The following is a 15,262-nucleotide window of genomic DNA, read 5'->3' as shown; positions in this document are numbered from 1 at the left end:
GTGCGTCTCCAGCTCCCTGCGCTGTAAAGCCAGCTGGAGTTTGAAGATGCAACTGAGGATCGCCACCTTGTGAACGCCCGCTACAACGCTGGTCCCTTTGCTGAGGCCTGCCACCTGTACGCTTCTGAACAATGTCGAGTCTGCTAGCCCTCATCCTCTTTCTCCATCTATCCACTTTCACTTCCCAAACCCTCTCCCTTGACCACTCTGCGCCATGCTTCCTCAAGGGGTGCACCGTTAAGCGCCATTTCCTGCTACGTATCACTACATACATATTCATGCTTCTTCTTAGAACCAGCCGTAGAGAGGAAGAGGAAGAAGAAGAGCCGACGCGATCGAAGATGCGAGCGAGATGGTAGTTATTCCCTTGATCTCCATGATCCACGCAATATTACGCATTTTGCTGTCCGCCTTGAACACCGAACATACGCCCCGGTCCCCCGTGCTGACGCGCATCAAAGCTGTGCGCCTGTCGGCGCAACGCGCGTTAGTGCCATCGGACCCGATCTGCGACATCAGGGGACGAGAGGACAAGTTCTGCCTGCGACGGGAACTGGGACGGCAGCCGCAAGCCTTCTGCTCAGCCGTGAGGCCGACTGAAGCCAACACGTCATCCTCGACCTCGACCACCCCGAACTCCGACGAGGAGACATCGTCCCGGGGTGAACCGACGTGTTCCAAGGTAAGCGCACCAATGTGCCAATTTTACGGTGGTTGATATATTTGGACAAAAGGCACGCAGGTTAAGACGTAGCGCGGGAAAACAAGGAAATCCGCAGTAGCATATAGGGTAATTCGTTTCTGAATGGCTAATTATGCTCTTCGTACAGAGGCTACCGGCTTGTGGCAGCGCCGTCTAGTCTCCCAGTTGAAAATATTGGAGCACGTCAAGTCTTTGTGCCGCGCCATCTATACAATATAGTGATAGCTCTGAACTCCACGGCATGCATGTATGCAGAGTGACCTACGCAACTTGATCTAAACATTAAAAATATGCAAACGCCACGTAGCTAGACCGAACCAAGGTAATGTTGTTTGCCGTAGCTTAGAGATACTCAGATTATTTTCTTGCATTGCACCTAATTAGATTGTCTTAATTAATAAAATTCTCGAATATTATAATCAGATGCAAATAGTCAATCAGAAAATTGTAGAGCAACATGAAAAACTCCCGATACAGCTTTCTGTTGCTCAGTACGCGTTACATAAAAGTGTTTTTCCGAGTGTGAAAGAAGCCCGCGAATACGCGCAATGTGCCTCGAGCGGCCAGGGGCTATTAGCTTCGTGACACCGACCACTTCATACGTGACCGCGCGCAGGACCAGCCTCCACACTGCGACAGTCTGTTCCTGGATGCTGGAGTGAGACTGGTCAGGGACGAAGACTGCCTCAACGGCCCCCAGCGGCTCGTAGCAGACGGATTTCTCACGCAAGAGGAGTGCGAAACCTTACTCAAGCTGAGCGTGAGGCTGCTAACGCCACATCTATGCTTGCGTATCCTCAGTGTGGTATCACGTGTACATATGCGAATTTGCAGAATTGCGGACCTCCAAACCATTGCAAAAATAGCGAAAAACATCTAAGCTAGCACCGTAAATAATTTATTCTAATGGCTTTTCTCGTCAGTTTCGGCTTCGTTTCCATGAGAATGCTGTGTCGTGAAGTCGCTACACAGTATGTGGGAGCAAGAGGTTGTGACGTTTATACACTTGCTCCGGCTCGCTGGGTCACATCGTGTGCCGCTTCTCTTTGCGAGTGCCGACGTAGCAGCATAAGGGTGACTGAGTGAGCCGGAGCGACTGCGAAAACGTTACAATGTCCTGCTCCCACGTGACCATTTCGATTTCGTGAAAGAAAGAAGAGCTGAAACTGGCTGCAGGAAAGCGATTATATTACTTACAACGCTCTGTGGCTTCGTACTTTCTTTTTCTAGGGTTTACAGCTCTAGAACCTTGACTTAAACTTGGCTATAAACTGAATAGTCGGAGACATCGTGTCAATACTCTGTTAAAGAATAAACGAAAGTGCTGTGCCCTTTCTTCTCGCTACACACGCTTGGGGCAGCAACCGCAACTACAAAAAAAAAAAACGGCGCGAGCCAGTGCACAATCACGTCGTGACGCTTAATGAGCGCGGAAACCGAAAATTGGGCCGAATTCACGAAGCTGTTCTTCGTAAGCTTTAGTTGCCAATGGCCGGGCACTTTCGCTAATAAAATGTGCAGCATCAGGATTGGCTGGTACATACTCTTACGGGCGATACTAGCTTGCGAGCTGTGTGCGAATACAGGCCCCGATTCGCAGGAACAAAATAAGAGAAGCCGAGACGCTCGGCACTTTTCTTTTTTATTCACTGCTTAATGAAGCCGACAGACAACGATGCCAAGGAAAGCGCAGGTGAAATTATGATCTTAGTTAGAGATGTAGAAATAAGGTACGTCGAAATAAACTTAGTGATCGAAAAGGCAGCTTGCCGCCGCTGTAAAGCCGAATTTACGTCTTATTTATTTAACGACACTCTGACCACTTACGAGTATTTTTTCGTCGCGTTTAGAGCTGAGGCGTTAACCTTGGGTAAAAAAAACACGATAAAACATTACGCAGACCCCAAGCACTGTCGGAATCGATGTTACGAGAAGCAATTTGCGGCCTCCTAAAATCGTTTCGGGTGCCGCAAAGCGTTACGAGGTGGGAAGAAGTCCGGGGGGGGGGGGGGGAGGCACACCGTGCACGTGCCCCCCCATGTATCCATGTATGCGACACTACAAGAAAAAATTCACAGTACTCGCCCGAAAGGCGAAGCAGTGATAACGATCGCAAAAACAATACACAGTTAACTGAAGTGTTTGCAACGTTAAAATCCGTAGAAATTGCAGTGAACATCCGCTTCCTAACTCAACCAACATAGTTTCAACTCAACCAACACAAACAAGAACAAATCTCGCTCGATGATTACGAGCACTCGTTGTGACAACGATGGCATGGTGAGGAGCCACAGGCAGCTCGCGTGCTCGTCCCAAAGCGAACACCTTGTGGTGCCACCCTTTCGTCATTCCAACTGATCGGTGTTTCGAAAACTTCCGTTACGCGACCTCTATCATTGGGCACGCGGTAAGACGGCGCGTATCAAGCCACCGTCCTTCTCGACTCAACCTCGCATGCTTGCTCTCGCACCGGCGCATCACTTGATGAACATACGGTGCACGGGGCCTATACCAGTCATCTTCGTCGCAATTCTACTTTATGCAGGACATCACGGCAACGGCGACGGCTAAAATGCGTATGAAGTGTCTGTATTGATACTATTGCAATTAAAATGGTCAAGAAGAGAAAAAACACCAACTTTGAGTAGTAGAAAAGGCAGTTATTAAAATCTGAACAAAAGTAGCTCACAATATGTTAAAATGATTTTTTGTCCGTCCGTCCGTCCGTCCGTCCGTCCGTCCGTCCGTCCGTCCGTCCGTCCGTCCGTCCGTCCGTCCGTCCGTCCGTCCGTCCGTCCGTCCGTCTGTCTGTCTGTCTGTCTGTCTGTCTGTCTGTCTGTCTGTCTGTCTGTCTGTCTGTCTGTCTGTCTGTCTGTCTGTCTGTCTGTCTGTCTGTCTGTCTGTCTGTCTGTCTGTCCGTCCGTCCGTCCGTCCGTCCGTCCGTCCGTCCGTCCGTCCGTCCGTCCGTCCGTCCGTCCGTCCGTCCGTCCGTCCGTCCGTCCGTCCGTCCGTCCGTCCGTCCGTCCGTCCGTCCGTCCGTCCGTCCGTCCGTCCGTCCGTCTGTCTGTCTGTCTGTCTGTCTGTCTGTCTGTCTGTCTGTCTGTCTGTCTGTCTGTCTGTCTGTCTGTCTGTCTGTCTGTCTGTCTGTCTGTCTTGTCTTGTCTTGTCTTGTCTTGTCTTGTCTTGTCTGCTGGTCTGTGTATCCGTTCATTTTTACTTCTTGCCTTTTCAATTCGTTGCTTGCTTGCTTATGACGTACCCAATACTAAGCAGGCAACGAAATCAGCGTGCTAACTCATTCACACACCTCTCAGGAGTCCGCCACTGTGGGCAGCGGCTACGAAGAGGTCTTCCCGATGACGCATTATGAAGTCTTCAGCGGGATCACGGCGACAGATTTGGAGGAGGTAATTCAAATCAATAATTAAAGCGTTGCCTAATCTAACCACCTAAATGGCATTTTGCAAACTCCAATGTTTCTCTCACTACTACTAGTTTAAAACGTATTATAAATGTTATTGCTGCGAGGCAGAGACAAGCACGAATGTCGCTTATGCAAGGCGAATGCTGAATGCATCAACTGACCTAGAACATTGGGGCCGAAGCGCCCCAGCAACAACACTTCTTCGTCATCGTCTCTTGTCTGCCTATCCTGTTCTACATCGCGACACTACGCCGCCGGGGTTGGAGCGCCGACCCGTCGCAAGAGATTATGGTCCGGCAGAGGCACGCATGCAGGGCTTTAAACGGGAGGCATGAAAAATATCGGTTCTTGGCCGTACGGATTCGGTAGGGACCTGAATAGCACAACAAAAGTTTTTCCGATAGTCCTACACGACGAGATGGGGACCACAGGAGCTCGAGGGAGCCAGGCAAATACTGCACATCCCTACTTTGCGTATCGTAACGGGACTTCTGGGAAGCCTCGGAATCAGTGAGGCGAGCACGGGCAATGTAATGGACCTGCGCTGCCATAGAAATCGCATCGCTGGCATAAGCGGTGTGCGACTGTGTGACTTGTAGTATTTGAAGTAGTAGCTTAGCGCAAATAAAACCACAGACACAAGGAAGACAGACAAGGACTTGTAGTAGTACCTTGTAGCAGTACGTTGTCCAAGAGCAAAACGGAATCACGGCCAGACAGTAGATAAAACGGTGAGTATCCTACAGTGCCATGGTGGGGCGAATTAATTGTGCGCGAAGGTGACAGATGGCAGAGCGACATCCCAGTCCTGGTGGTCTGGAGAAACGCACATAGCTAGCATGTCGGTAAGCATTCTGTTCAGTCGTTTTATGAGGCCGTTAGTCTGTGGATGGTAAGCAGTGGCTATTTAACGCTCAGTAGAGCATAGGCGTAGGATATTATCAATGACCTTTGACAAGGTGTAATATCCGTGATCCGTGAGGAGCTGACGCGGAGCACCGTGGTGCAGGATGACGTTGAGCAGGAGGAAATCCGTGACGTCAGTGGCACAACTTGTAGGCAAGACACCCTTAATGGCGAAGCGCGTGTCGTAATCGCTTGCAATCGCAACCCATTTGTTACGCTATGTTGAGAAAGAAAAGGGCCAAGTAGGTCGAGTCCCACACGAAAGAAAGGCTCAGTGAGAATATCGATGGATTGTAAAAGCACAGCTGTAGCCATGGGAGTGGGCTTCTGGCCTTGGCACGGGTCGCAAGCAGTCACATACCGGCGCACAGAGCGGTAGAGGTCGGGCCAGAAGAAACGGCGCCGGACTCGATCAAAGGTGCGAGTAACAACACGTGTTGCTGAGCTAGTTAGTTCATGACTTAAAAACAAAATGTTACTGCGCTAAACTGCCGAGGACGAAGTGAGACCCAAACGGCACATACGGGCGTTACCGTATCTTCTCACTTGCGAGTAACACCGAGATGCCCAGTGGTGGGCGCGTCATGGAGTTGTTGAAGCACGGTGTGTTAAGGTGCCCTGGTACTGCCAGCACTAGATCAGCACCATTACGGTACAAGTCGGCCAGCTTAACCGATCCCTGATGGTTCGCAGAAAGGAATCACGGCGCTATTTATCGACAATGTTGAGGAAGCCTGAGATGGACATAACGTCGGGGTCGGATTCGAGCTATGTGCATTTCGGGGGTCAACACGGTGGCGGGACAAGCAGTCAGCGTCCTGATGTAAACGGCCGGACGTCTACACGACAGAGAAAGTCTACTCACGCAAGCGCAATGCCCAATGCCGAAGATGCCCTGTAGGGTCCTTCAAAGAGGAGAGCCAGCAGAGCGCGTTGTGATCGGTAATTACGCGGAAATGGCGACCAAAAATGTATGGGCGAAACTTCGCTATCGCCCAGACCAGCGCTAGGAACTCTCGTTTCGTGATAAAATAGTTGCGCTCGGCCGTGGACAGAAGACGGCTCGTGTTAGCGATACACACTCGTGACCACGCTGAATCTGGGCAAGAAAAGCGGCAATGCTCTGACCACTAGCATCTGTATGGATTACAGTGGGTGCTCAAGGGCTAAAATTGGATAAAATTGAGGAGCTCTTCAAGGGTCCTATGAGTGCTGCGAAGGCGTCGGCGTGCCGCTGCAACATTTTGATGGAGGTGCGCGGTACCAACACGGAGCTCCGCAGCGGTCGCCGCGTGAGCCCCGACGCGAGGATCGACAGCCGAAGCGCCCCAGCAACAACCACACTTCTTCGCCATCGTCTCTTGTCCGCACGTCCTCTTCTGCATCGTGATAATATTATTGCTAGGAGTAGCAGTTGTAGCCGAAACTTGTTCATTCAACAGGAGTGGGGGAGAGAGCGCGATACTGGACGTTTAAATGTGATGCAAAGGAAGGAAAAGCAAGGCCGCGAATGCGTTACCGGCAGGATGGCAAGCACGAGCTTTTGGTAAAGCCGTGCAGAGATTAAACAAGCAAAGGCCGACTGGGTATGCGGTGACTGTCCCACTTTCAGGAGAAAACTGAGTGAAACTGAGTAATGGGCCAGGGTCCTTTACGGTGGGGTAAATCGGTGATTTGTGGATGTATTTTGTGAAGATCACCGGAAAAGAAAAAAGAAAATGATTCGAGACTCGAAGTGGGCGAATCTCTGCACGTTACATGTCCGTTCTGCTCCACCGCTTTTTCCATGCCAGACTGCTCGCACCATCTTCAGGTAAATAGGAACAGACCCCTCCATTCAGGCGTTTCCCCTCCACCAATCAGCACATATCCTATTACAGAGTGCTTTCTCTCTTCTTGTAAACTTTTCCTGCACTTCTGAGGGACTACTAACAAAACACAGATATGCACACACATATTTATTATATATAACGCAAGTCGTATTCTTTTACAAAGGCCCAATTCGGCAACTTCTGCACGCTTCCTTAAACCACGGTGAACAGAAATGCCTAGTGCGGGAATCGCAACCTTCTGGTTGGCTAAGACAAAATCCGTTAAATTTTATGGGGAGTCACTGTCATTTGCTTATAAAAGAAGTTTGCTATCGACTGCAAAAAAACAACCACGCACGCACGATCAAACATACATAACGCTGTTTCTATCTCAAACAAGAGACGAATAATTTGCAAAATCTATATTCTAGGGCGAAAACCAAAGCCTAGGCATATTTCCATTTTATTTTTATTTTATTTTTTGAGTACGCTAAGGGCCCGTTAGGGCATTAAATAGGGGGGGGGGGACGAACAAGTTCAAGCGTTGAAATGAATATGCCGTTGCTGTCACAGTATGCAGTGGTGCACCTGGTCTATCTTCGTGGAACAGACAGGAGGTAGTTTAGTGCTTTATCTTCATTACGCACACTGTAAAGTGTGCATTACAACGTACGTGTATTGTGAGCTACCCCATTATAGCACTGTCACTGCACCTATCTTTTTTTCTTTTCTGTATTATGATTTGACATTACCGCACAGCTTCCTATTTGCTCCTTATCTGATATTTAAGCAACCTTAACAGTAGATAAGACTAGTGCTAGATATTTTTTTTGCCTCCCAACACTGAACAAATAACGCAGTTTTATATTTGGAAGCATCTTGTTCTTCTCATAATGCGGTTGCTTCTCAAACGCTTTCGATCCGTATTCGGGAAAAGGAACAAGAAAAACTTGACTGCTACCAAGTCCTACTATGTATTCTAAGCAAGAAATGAAGTTATTGATTTTCAAAAAACCTGGGACGATTTACTCTTTCTTGATTATCGAACATAAAAATTTTAATTATTTCGTCGTTTTTCTTCAATTCGGCAAGCAACCGGTACCTTTACTCTTTTTGCGTGTTTCAGGCGTAAATGAGTAAATGTCAGGGGCGATTTCGCCCCGAAACAAAGCGTCATCACCAAGGTGCCCCGACATCGCACTCTTCACACTTCGAAGCATGTTCATTTAAGCTTGCTGCAACTATTCTCTGATCTTTGCAGCGACTCAAGAAATCGTCCATCGACGTGTCCGCAGCTAAGCTGATGCTGCTGGCTTCAGACAAGACTCGCCTCTACGTGGAAGCCTACTTCCGGTTAAAGCGCAGGCTCTACATCCACTTCCTTCATCTGGCCTGCAGGAATGCCACCGAAAGTAAGCGCAGAAAGAAGTCGTCGGTAATCCCGCCAGATGTCTCAAGCGTATTCACTGACAATTGACACACCTTTCTCGGTGCCGCTTTCGTGCAAGCGCGCGGGCGTTTCTATTTTCTTCGAGTGCTCGAAGAGACAACGTTCAAAACCACGTCAATCGGGGTGGCGTGCACTCGACGCCTTCCAGGAAACTTTAGGGTATAAACCGCCGCAAGGCCACGACGGAGTCGGTGTCATCCTGTAGAATTCTGCCTTCCTCGCACGATTGCCTCGTGCGAGCTCTGCTATGTCGAAGCGAACCCGCTCCATTTCCCAAACATGTAAGCTACAAAGGGTGTACGGCAGCCCGATTAAAAGACGGGACAAAAGAAGACACACAGGGACACACACAGCGCTATGTGTGTCCCTGTGTGCCTTCTTTTGTCCCGTATTTTAATCGCGCTGCCGTACACCCTTTGAAGATGCATTACCAACAAGCCCACATTGCCACCCATGCGAACTACGGCGGCTTTACCTCAGCATGTCTATACCTACGGCGAGGCACCCTTTACAGGGATACAGTGCAATTTGGTTGATTTTCCACACTTCCGCTAAATATGGCCGTACGATTAATTTTACTTACTGTGCGACGAATTCTTGCTTCTTAGAGGCACCGGCGAGATCGCCTTCTACACACGATTGCTTCGCGCGACTCCTGTTATGTTGAAGCGAACTCGCTCCATTTCCCAAACATGTTCTCTATGGCGGCTTTACCTCAGCATGTCTATATCTACAGCGATGCACCCTTTACAGGGATACAGTGCAATTCGGTTGTTTTTCCACTATATTTCCGTAAATACGGCCGTACCATTAATTTTACTTACTCTGCAACGAATGTTGCTTCTTAGAAGCACCGACGAGCTCGCGTTCCACACAAGATTGCCTCGCGCGACCCCCTGTGCCCTACGGTTGCTTCACCTCAGTATGTCTAAATCTCCGGCGATGCATCCTTTACAGGGATAAAGTACAATTCGGATATTTTTTCACTATATTGCCGCTAAATATGGCGGTACCATAAATTTTACCTACTCTGCGATGAATTCTTGCTTCATAGAGGCACCGGCGAACTCGCCTTCCACGCGCCATTGCCTCGCGCGAGGCCTGCTATGTCGAAGCGAACCCGCTCCATTTCCCAAACATGTGCCCTACGGTGGCTTTACCTCAGTATCTCTCTATCTACGGCGGTGCACCCTTTACAGGGGTAAAGTACAATCCGGTTATTTTTTCACTATATTGCCGCTAAATATGGCAGTACCATTAATTTTACCTACTCTGCGACGAATTCTTGCTTCATAGAGGCACCGGCGAGCTCGCCTTCCACGCACTATTGCCTCGCGCGAGCCCTGCTATGTCGAAGCGAACCCGCTCCATTTCCCAAACCCGTGTCCTACGGTGGCTTTACCTCAGTATGTCTCTATCTACGGTGATGCACTCTTTACAGGGGTGAAGTACAATTCGGTTATTTTTCGATTATATTGCCGCTAAATACGGCGGTACCATTAATGTTACCTACTCTGCGACCAATTCTTGCTTCATAGAGGCACCGGCAAGCTCGCCTTCCACGCACCATTGCCTCGTGCGAGCCGTGCTATGTCGAAGCGAACCCGCTCCATTTCCCAAACCTGTGCTCTACGGCAGCTTTACCTCATCATGTCCATCTTTATGGCGATGCACTCCTTACAGGAGTACAGTGCAATTCGGTTATTTTTCCACTATATTGCCTATATCAGGTTGTCATGAGCGCATATAGGCAATTAAAAGCTTAGAAACTTATTCCTAGGCGTTCAAGTCAGTTGCGTTCTTATGTAAAGATTTATCAAACAATCAAATTTATTCTCCCGTGTGTTATTTTTTCTTGCAACCGAGCACTGTGAAACAGGAAGTGTGCGGAGGCTCTTTAATTCACAGAAAATATGGTGCGCACAATACACGTTGGTAATCATGAGAAAGTGTGCCTACTAAAATAAACAAAAAATAACAGCAGATATATATATATATTTTTTTTTTTTTGCAGCGACGTAGCTCGTTGCGGCGGAGGTTTATGTTAGACATCTCTAACGTTGCTTTATAGGTTGGTGTGTTACAGCACCACGCAAATGGACCCTTTCATTATATATGGACGACCAATTTCCTCTGGGGAGCATTGCCCGATAGCCGACCTCGTTGATATATGTCGTGCTTCCCCAACCCGCCTACCTCTGGTACGGCGACGATTCATCCACATTTTAATCCACATTTATCATCGTCATCATCGTCGACGTACTCCGGCGAGGAAAATTACACTCTCCATTTACTATATGGGCTGACCTCGAAGATGCTGAAAGGTTACATACCGTTCCCACAGTGCCAGCTGCCACAGGGGGAAGGTCGGGGGGAATCTGGTGAAAACTCAATTTTACAAGTAGTGTGTTCCTGCGCTTGGTGGTGCACGGTAACGACAGCGCTAAGGTCGACACATATGTTCCCGCGTTCCATTCCTACGTGCGTGACCAAATGTAAACTGGCTTACGTGGTACCTATGGTTTGGTCAGTGCGGACAGATTGTTGGGAGGTTTTATTGAGAAAGGCAAAGATAGTTAATGTTGATGACGTTGCTGGGGTCATTCTTCAGTGTCGTTTAATTGGTTAGCGTCACGGTGACCTAATGACGCAGATGTCGTCTGCTCAGCAAAAGAGATACACATCCTAATTATTAGCCACAATCATAGTACAGACAGTAAAACGTTCACAAAAAAGAACATAGAAAGGTTTGTCAAGTCAAGAAAACAATGTTACAAAGTGAAAAAAACATAATGACTGGGAAAATACCCGCCACAAGATTTGCAATAACCTGTTGTAACAGTAGTCCACATGGCCAAATTCTGTGTGGCTTAGGCTTGTGTATTTGGATGCGCGACGCTCAACACAAGTGGGCGGCGCCAGATATTGGCTATCGTTAGTTATCGTTTACGGTTTCATCATTTTAATCATCTATGATGAGGGCAACTTCTAGGCCACTTTATCTTCCTTTCAACAGTACGTATACCACATGTATGAACGAAATCATGGACCTAGTAAAAACTGCATTTTGCATTCAAACGATCCCGGTGTTTAAACAAGTCCCTCTGACGGCACCGTTTATAGGCTACTCCTTGGCTCGCTTCGCCACTTGTCTGGCCTTTCTTTTATGGTGTATTCGTATGCTAGCGAATCGAATAGCTCGCTCTTACCCCTAGTGAAGAAAGGCGTGTCTAAAATGGACCTCAGATATAAGCCAGCGTTCGGGGTGTTTGATTCCACTTTGCACTCTATTGAATTCTCCTGTAAACAAACAGTTGTCGTACCTCTATGGAAAAGTCGCAGGTTTGTCTGACTGGACAGGCACCGACAACGATAGCAGAGTATCAAAATATTCCGCCAAGTAAGGCTTCTAGTTTCACAGGCAGCGTAAATTGCAGTAAACGTTCTCTTACTAGCTAAAGGCTCGGGTGTCACGCGCCCAAGAACAGGTATGAACACGGTTCACTCGATGACCTCGAACCTTCACTTGACCTCCAACACAGGACGCGCGATCCGTACGTGCTCCCTGCAGCCGCGAGACAGAGTCGAGGCGACGACGCGAATGCGTGTGAAGTGTCCACACGCTTGCTATCGTCGCAATAAAACTACTATCAATCGAAAATACAATTTTTTGAAGGTCAATAGACCTCCATAAAGATTCGTAGATTCGACGACACTCCTGGCAACTTGTAATCTGTGACCAATGCACTTTTTCTAATGACATCCACTTCCAGTGTGGCGGCACGCGCGAGTTGTTCTTCACTTATTGCGCTCGGTGTTTTCCATTGTCTCAACTTCCACGCAGACTCGACGACCAAAAGAACCGACATGAGTCACCGTATCCATTCGGACAACTGCCAGTTCCAGGACGACAGCAGCTGCCCGGTCCTCCGGCAAAATATTGCCTGCCGAGACTTTAGCGCGGTCATCTACTTGAACGACGTCCACGGAGGCGAGATGGTCCTGGCGACGGCACCACGGACCAGTATCCGCGTTAGTTCTTTTTTTTTTACGTGCGAAGAACGAACGATCTGCGAACATGCCAGTGTTGGGGGAATCGGGATGCTTTCCTTATTAACAATAACTCTGAATTATATTACCTTAGGGTGCGTTTATATTGGAAAGTTGAAGGGAATCATCATGAAAGTCTTTATTGCGGGTAAGGGGGCTTCTACATTTTAAAATGTTCGTGTGTGTTGAAATAAAATGCAAATAATCATTCGTTCAATTTACCTCACTGTGCACGCGACCGGCACCGTGACTCTTCGTCAAACCAACGCATCCTAGACACGTCCGGCTCGTCTGTGACTTTTGTGAAAGTGTAGCGTCAAATACTCTCTTCGCGCTTCCCCCTTTTCACGGGCCGATTCCGATTGGCGGTTCGCGCAACTCACGACCGCATACATAGCCAAGTCACTTTAGCAGCAGAGGCGAAAGACACCGCCTTATCGCGTAATATAGCGAAGCTGCTGCGTGTGTAATCAATTTATTTTCGACGAGTAATTTAACGCTAGTTACTTCGGCCTACATGCATGGCCACCTTGAAATGTACAAACGTGGAACTAGATTGTTGTGGAGATTCCGTCCAATCTTCAAATACAAATGTATGCCATAATTTAAGAAGTTAATAATTATTCTAATTCGTTTATAACAGTGATTTGACTGCTATAGTTGTTTTTTTTTCTGTAAATGATGTCCACCTAGGCAGACAATTCATCAAAAATTTAAATTGCGGGGGTTTTGCGTGCCAGAACCACGATGCGATTGTGAGGCACGCCGTAGTTGGAGACTCCGGATTTATTTCTACTACCTGGAATGCACCCAGTGCAGAATACGGGGGCGGGTTTCTTTTTTTTTTTTTTTTCTTTCCTTCCGACCGGAACGGCGGCCGCCATGGCCGGGTTTTGATCCCGCGCCCTGGGACTTAGCATCACAACGCCAAAGCCCCCCAGGCGGGTACAGATAATTTGTACTGTCATGGTATACTCGTCCTGTGTTCATCCTGTTGTGTTCGTCCTGTGTTCCTGCTTGTCCCTGTGTCATTTTATTGCGCTATGTATCTCAGTCTGTATGTAACCCACCAACACGCCTAAACTTCTTCCCTGCTAAAGTGCATTTCTAGTATCTTGGGCCTTCCCTATGCTGTTCCTCCTGATCTTTTAGCGCTCGTCCTGTGTTCCTGCTTGTCCCTGTGTCATTTTTTTTTTGCGCTATGTAACCCAGTCTGTATCTATCCCACCAACACGCCCAAACTTCTTCCCTGCTCTACTGAGAAAGTTTCGTAGAATTTTCTTTTTTTTGCTTTTTACAGTTTCAAGCGATAAACAGAAACGTGCTCTATCGTTTCGTTACACAATGTGTAACTGGACAGGAGCGCGGTTACCGAAGTCTACAATAACGGTTGACGATCGAGTGGCTGCCGGCGATGACGTCCATTCTTCCCGGACGCGCGCGCAGGCCGCCATACCACCCAAGTGCGGTCGCATGGTAGCCCTGAACAGCCGCAACCCCCACGGAGTGCTGCCCGTCTTCTCGGGGCGCCGCTGCGCCCTCCTCACGTGGATGACGTACGAGAGCGGTGAACAAGACTCGGCGTTGCCGGATTGCTGGAGGATGATGGGATACGTGGACGGCGACGGGTATTACCGCAACGCGAGCCAGTACCAATGAGCTCCAGCGAACACCGAGTTTGCTGACTAGCGCGCGAGAAATGGCGACGTCTGACGCCCGCTTATTAAACATGACCACAAATGTTCCGAGACTCTATTTTTCATCAGGCCACTTGAGCCTGCCAGCGCCGATTTACAGTTCCACTTTTCCAGCTTCATTCAAGATTTCCAGTCACCTGAAGCTTTGTTTAATGCACATTCAGTGCTCGTATTACGAACGTTTTTTTTTTTTTGTGTGTGTGTATCTCCGGTTATCGCTACGGAATGCATCCGGATCTGAGGCCGGGATTCAATCCTACGACCTCGCCGTCAGTAGTAGAATGCCGCTTCCTGCCATACCTATTTATACCTGCCATTCCTGCCAACCTACTATTTAAGATTTGTAAAACCGAGCCGACGCGACACAACCCACACACAGACAAAAAAGGAGGGGGAGGCGGTTGTTGCATGAAGGTTTCTTTTAACACGAACGTTTAAGTGATAGATACGCACTTTATTAATGACCCGTTAGACCTTTATAACAGTTAGACGAGCTAGCAGTAGCAAACTTAGAACAGCAGAAAGTGACAAGCGACTAAACAAATAGCACTGACTTTTTACTTGAACCTGTTGCTGCTAATGGCGGTTTCTTCCCGAAGTTGTCCTCAGTGGCTATGGTGTTGGGCTGCTGAGCACGAGGTCGCGGGATCGAATCCCGGCCACGGCGGCCGCATTTCGATGGGGGCGAAATGCGAAAACACCCGTGTGCTTAGATTTAGGTGCACGTTAAAGAACCCCAGGTGGTCAAAATTTCCGGAGTCCTCCACTACGGCGTGCCTCATAATCAGAAAGTGGTTTTGGCACGTAAAACCCCAAATATTATTATTATTATTATTATTCCCGAAGTTGTCCTTATAAATTTGCTCAAGTAACCCTCCGACATCCCTTTACCATCGGAAGAGTACAAAGGGCGAGCAACTAGACCGATTGAACTATACAAGCATTTTCGCGAACAGAATTCATTTTTTTCGTAAAAGTTGATGTAACGTTCGTAAAATCCTAGAATAAGCCCATATTCGTAAACGTAAGGAAAAAAAGAAATCGGGACGGTCGGCAGGTATGTGTAAACACAATGGGTTATAATCTCTTATTCTGACTGGGCTCTTTGCATGCGTTCCCCCCCTCACGGCCTTCGCAAATGGTGGGCATGCCACCGTTGACACTGTACACCAACCCCTGCGCTGAAGCTCGCTCCCATGGCGCTGAAGTGCGTTATACACA

General features: G+C 48.3%; 1 protein-coding gene across 1 annotated transcript; it reads left to right on the top strand.

Annotated features, from left to right (window-relative positions):
- The first annotated feature begins 313 nt into the window (after positions 1-313).
- LOC135916620 (prolyl 3-hydroxylase 3-like) lies at positions 314-14,081 on the top strand. Its single transcript, XM_065450043.2, has 6 exons — positions 314-682; positions 1,320-1,463; positions 4,018-4,110; positions 8,106-8,256; positions 12,139-12,326; positions 13,791-14,081. The coding sequence occupies exons 1-6, from the start codon at positions 353-355 to the stop codon at positions 14,001-14,003; spliced, it is 1,119 nt and encodes a 372-aa protein (XP_065306115.2). The 5' UTR covers positions 314-352; the 3' UTR covers positions 14,004-14,081.
- The last annotated feature ends 1,181 nt before the right edge of the window (positions 14,082-15,262 follow it).

This window comes from Dermacentor albipictus, chromosome 6, assembly GCF_038994185.2.
Source record: "Dermacentor albipictus isolate Rhodes 1998 colony chromosome 6, USDA_Dalb.pri_finalv2, whole genome shotgun sequence".
In the NCBI taxonomy this organism is placed as follows: domain Eukaryota; kingdom Metazoa; phylum Arthropoda; class Arachnida; order Ixodida; family Ixodidae; genus Dermacentor; species Dermacentor albipictus.
The sequence above is the reverse complement of the archived record's forward strand: the minus strand, read 5'-3'. Positions and strand labels throughout refer to the sequence as shown.

Excerpts from the sequence above, each read along its gene's own strand:
- LOC135916620 (XM_065450043.2), top strand. The coding sequence starts at position 353 with ATGGTAGTTATTCCCTTGATCTCCATGATCCACGCAATATTACGCATT. Across the intron at positions 1,464-4,017 it reads AAACCTTACTCAAGCTGAGC|GAGTCCGCCACTGTGGGCAG; the intron begins GTGAGGCTGCTA and ends CACACCTCTCAG. Across the intron at positions 4,111-8,105 it reads CGGCGACAGATTTGGAGGAG|CGACTCAAGAAATCGTCCAT; the intron begins GTAATTCAAATC and ends TGATCTTTGCAG.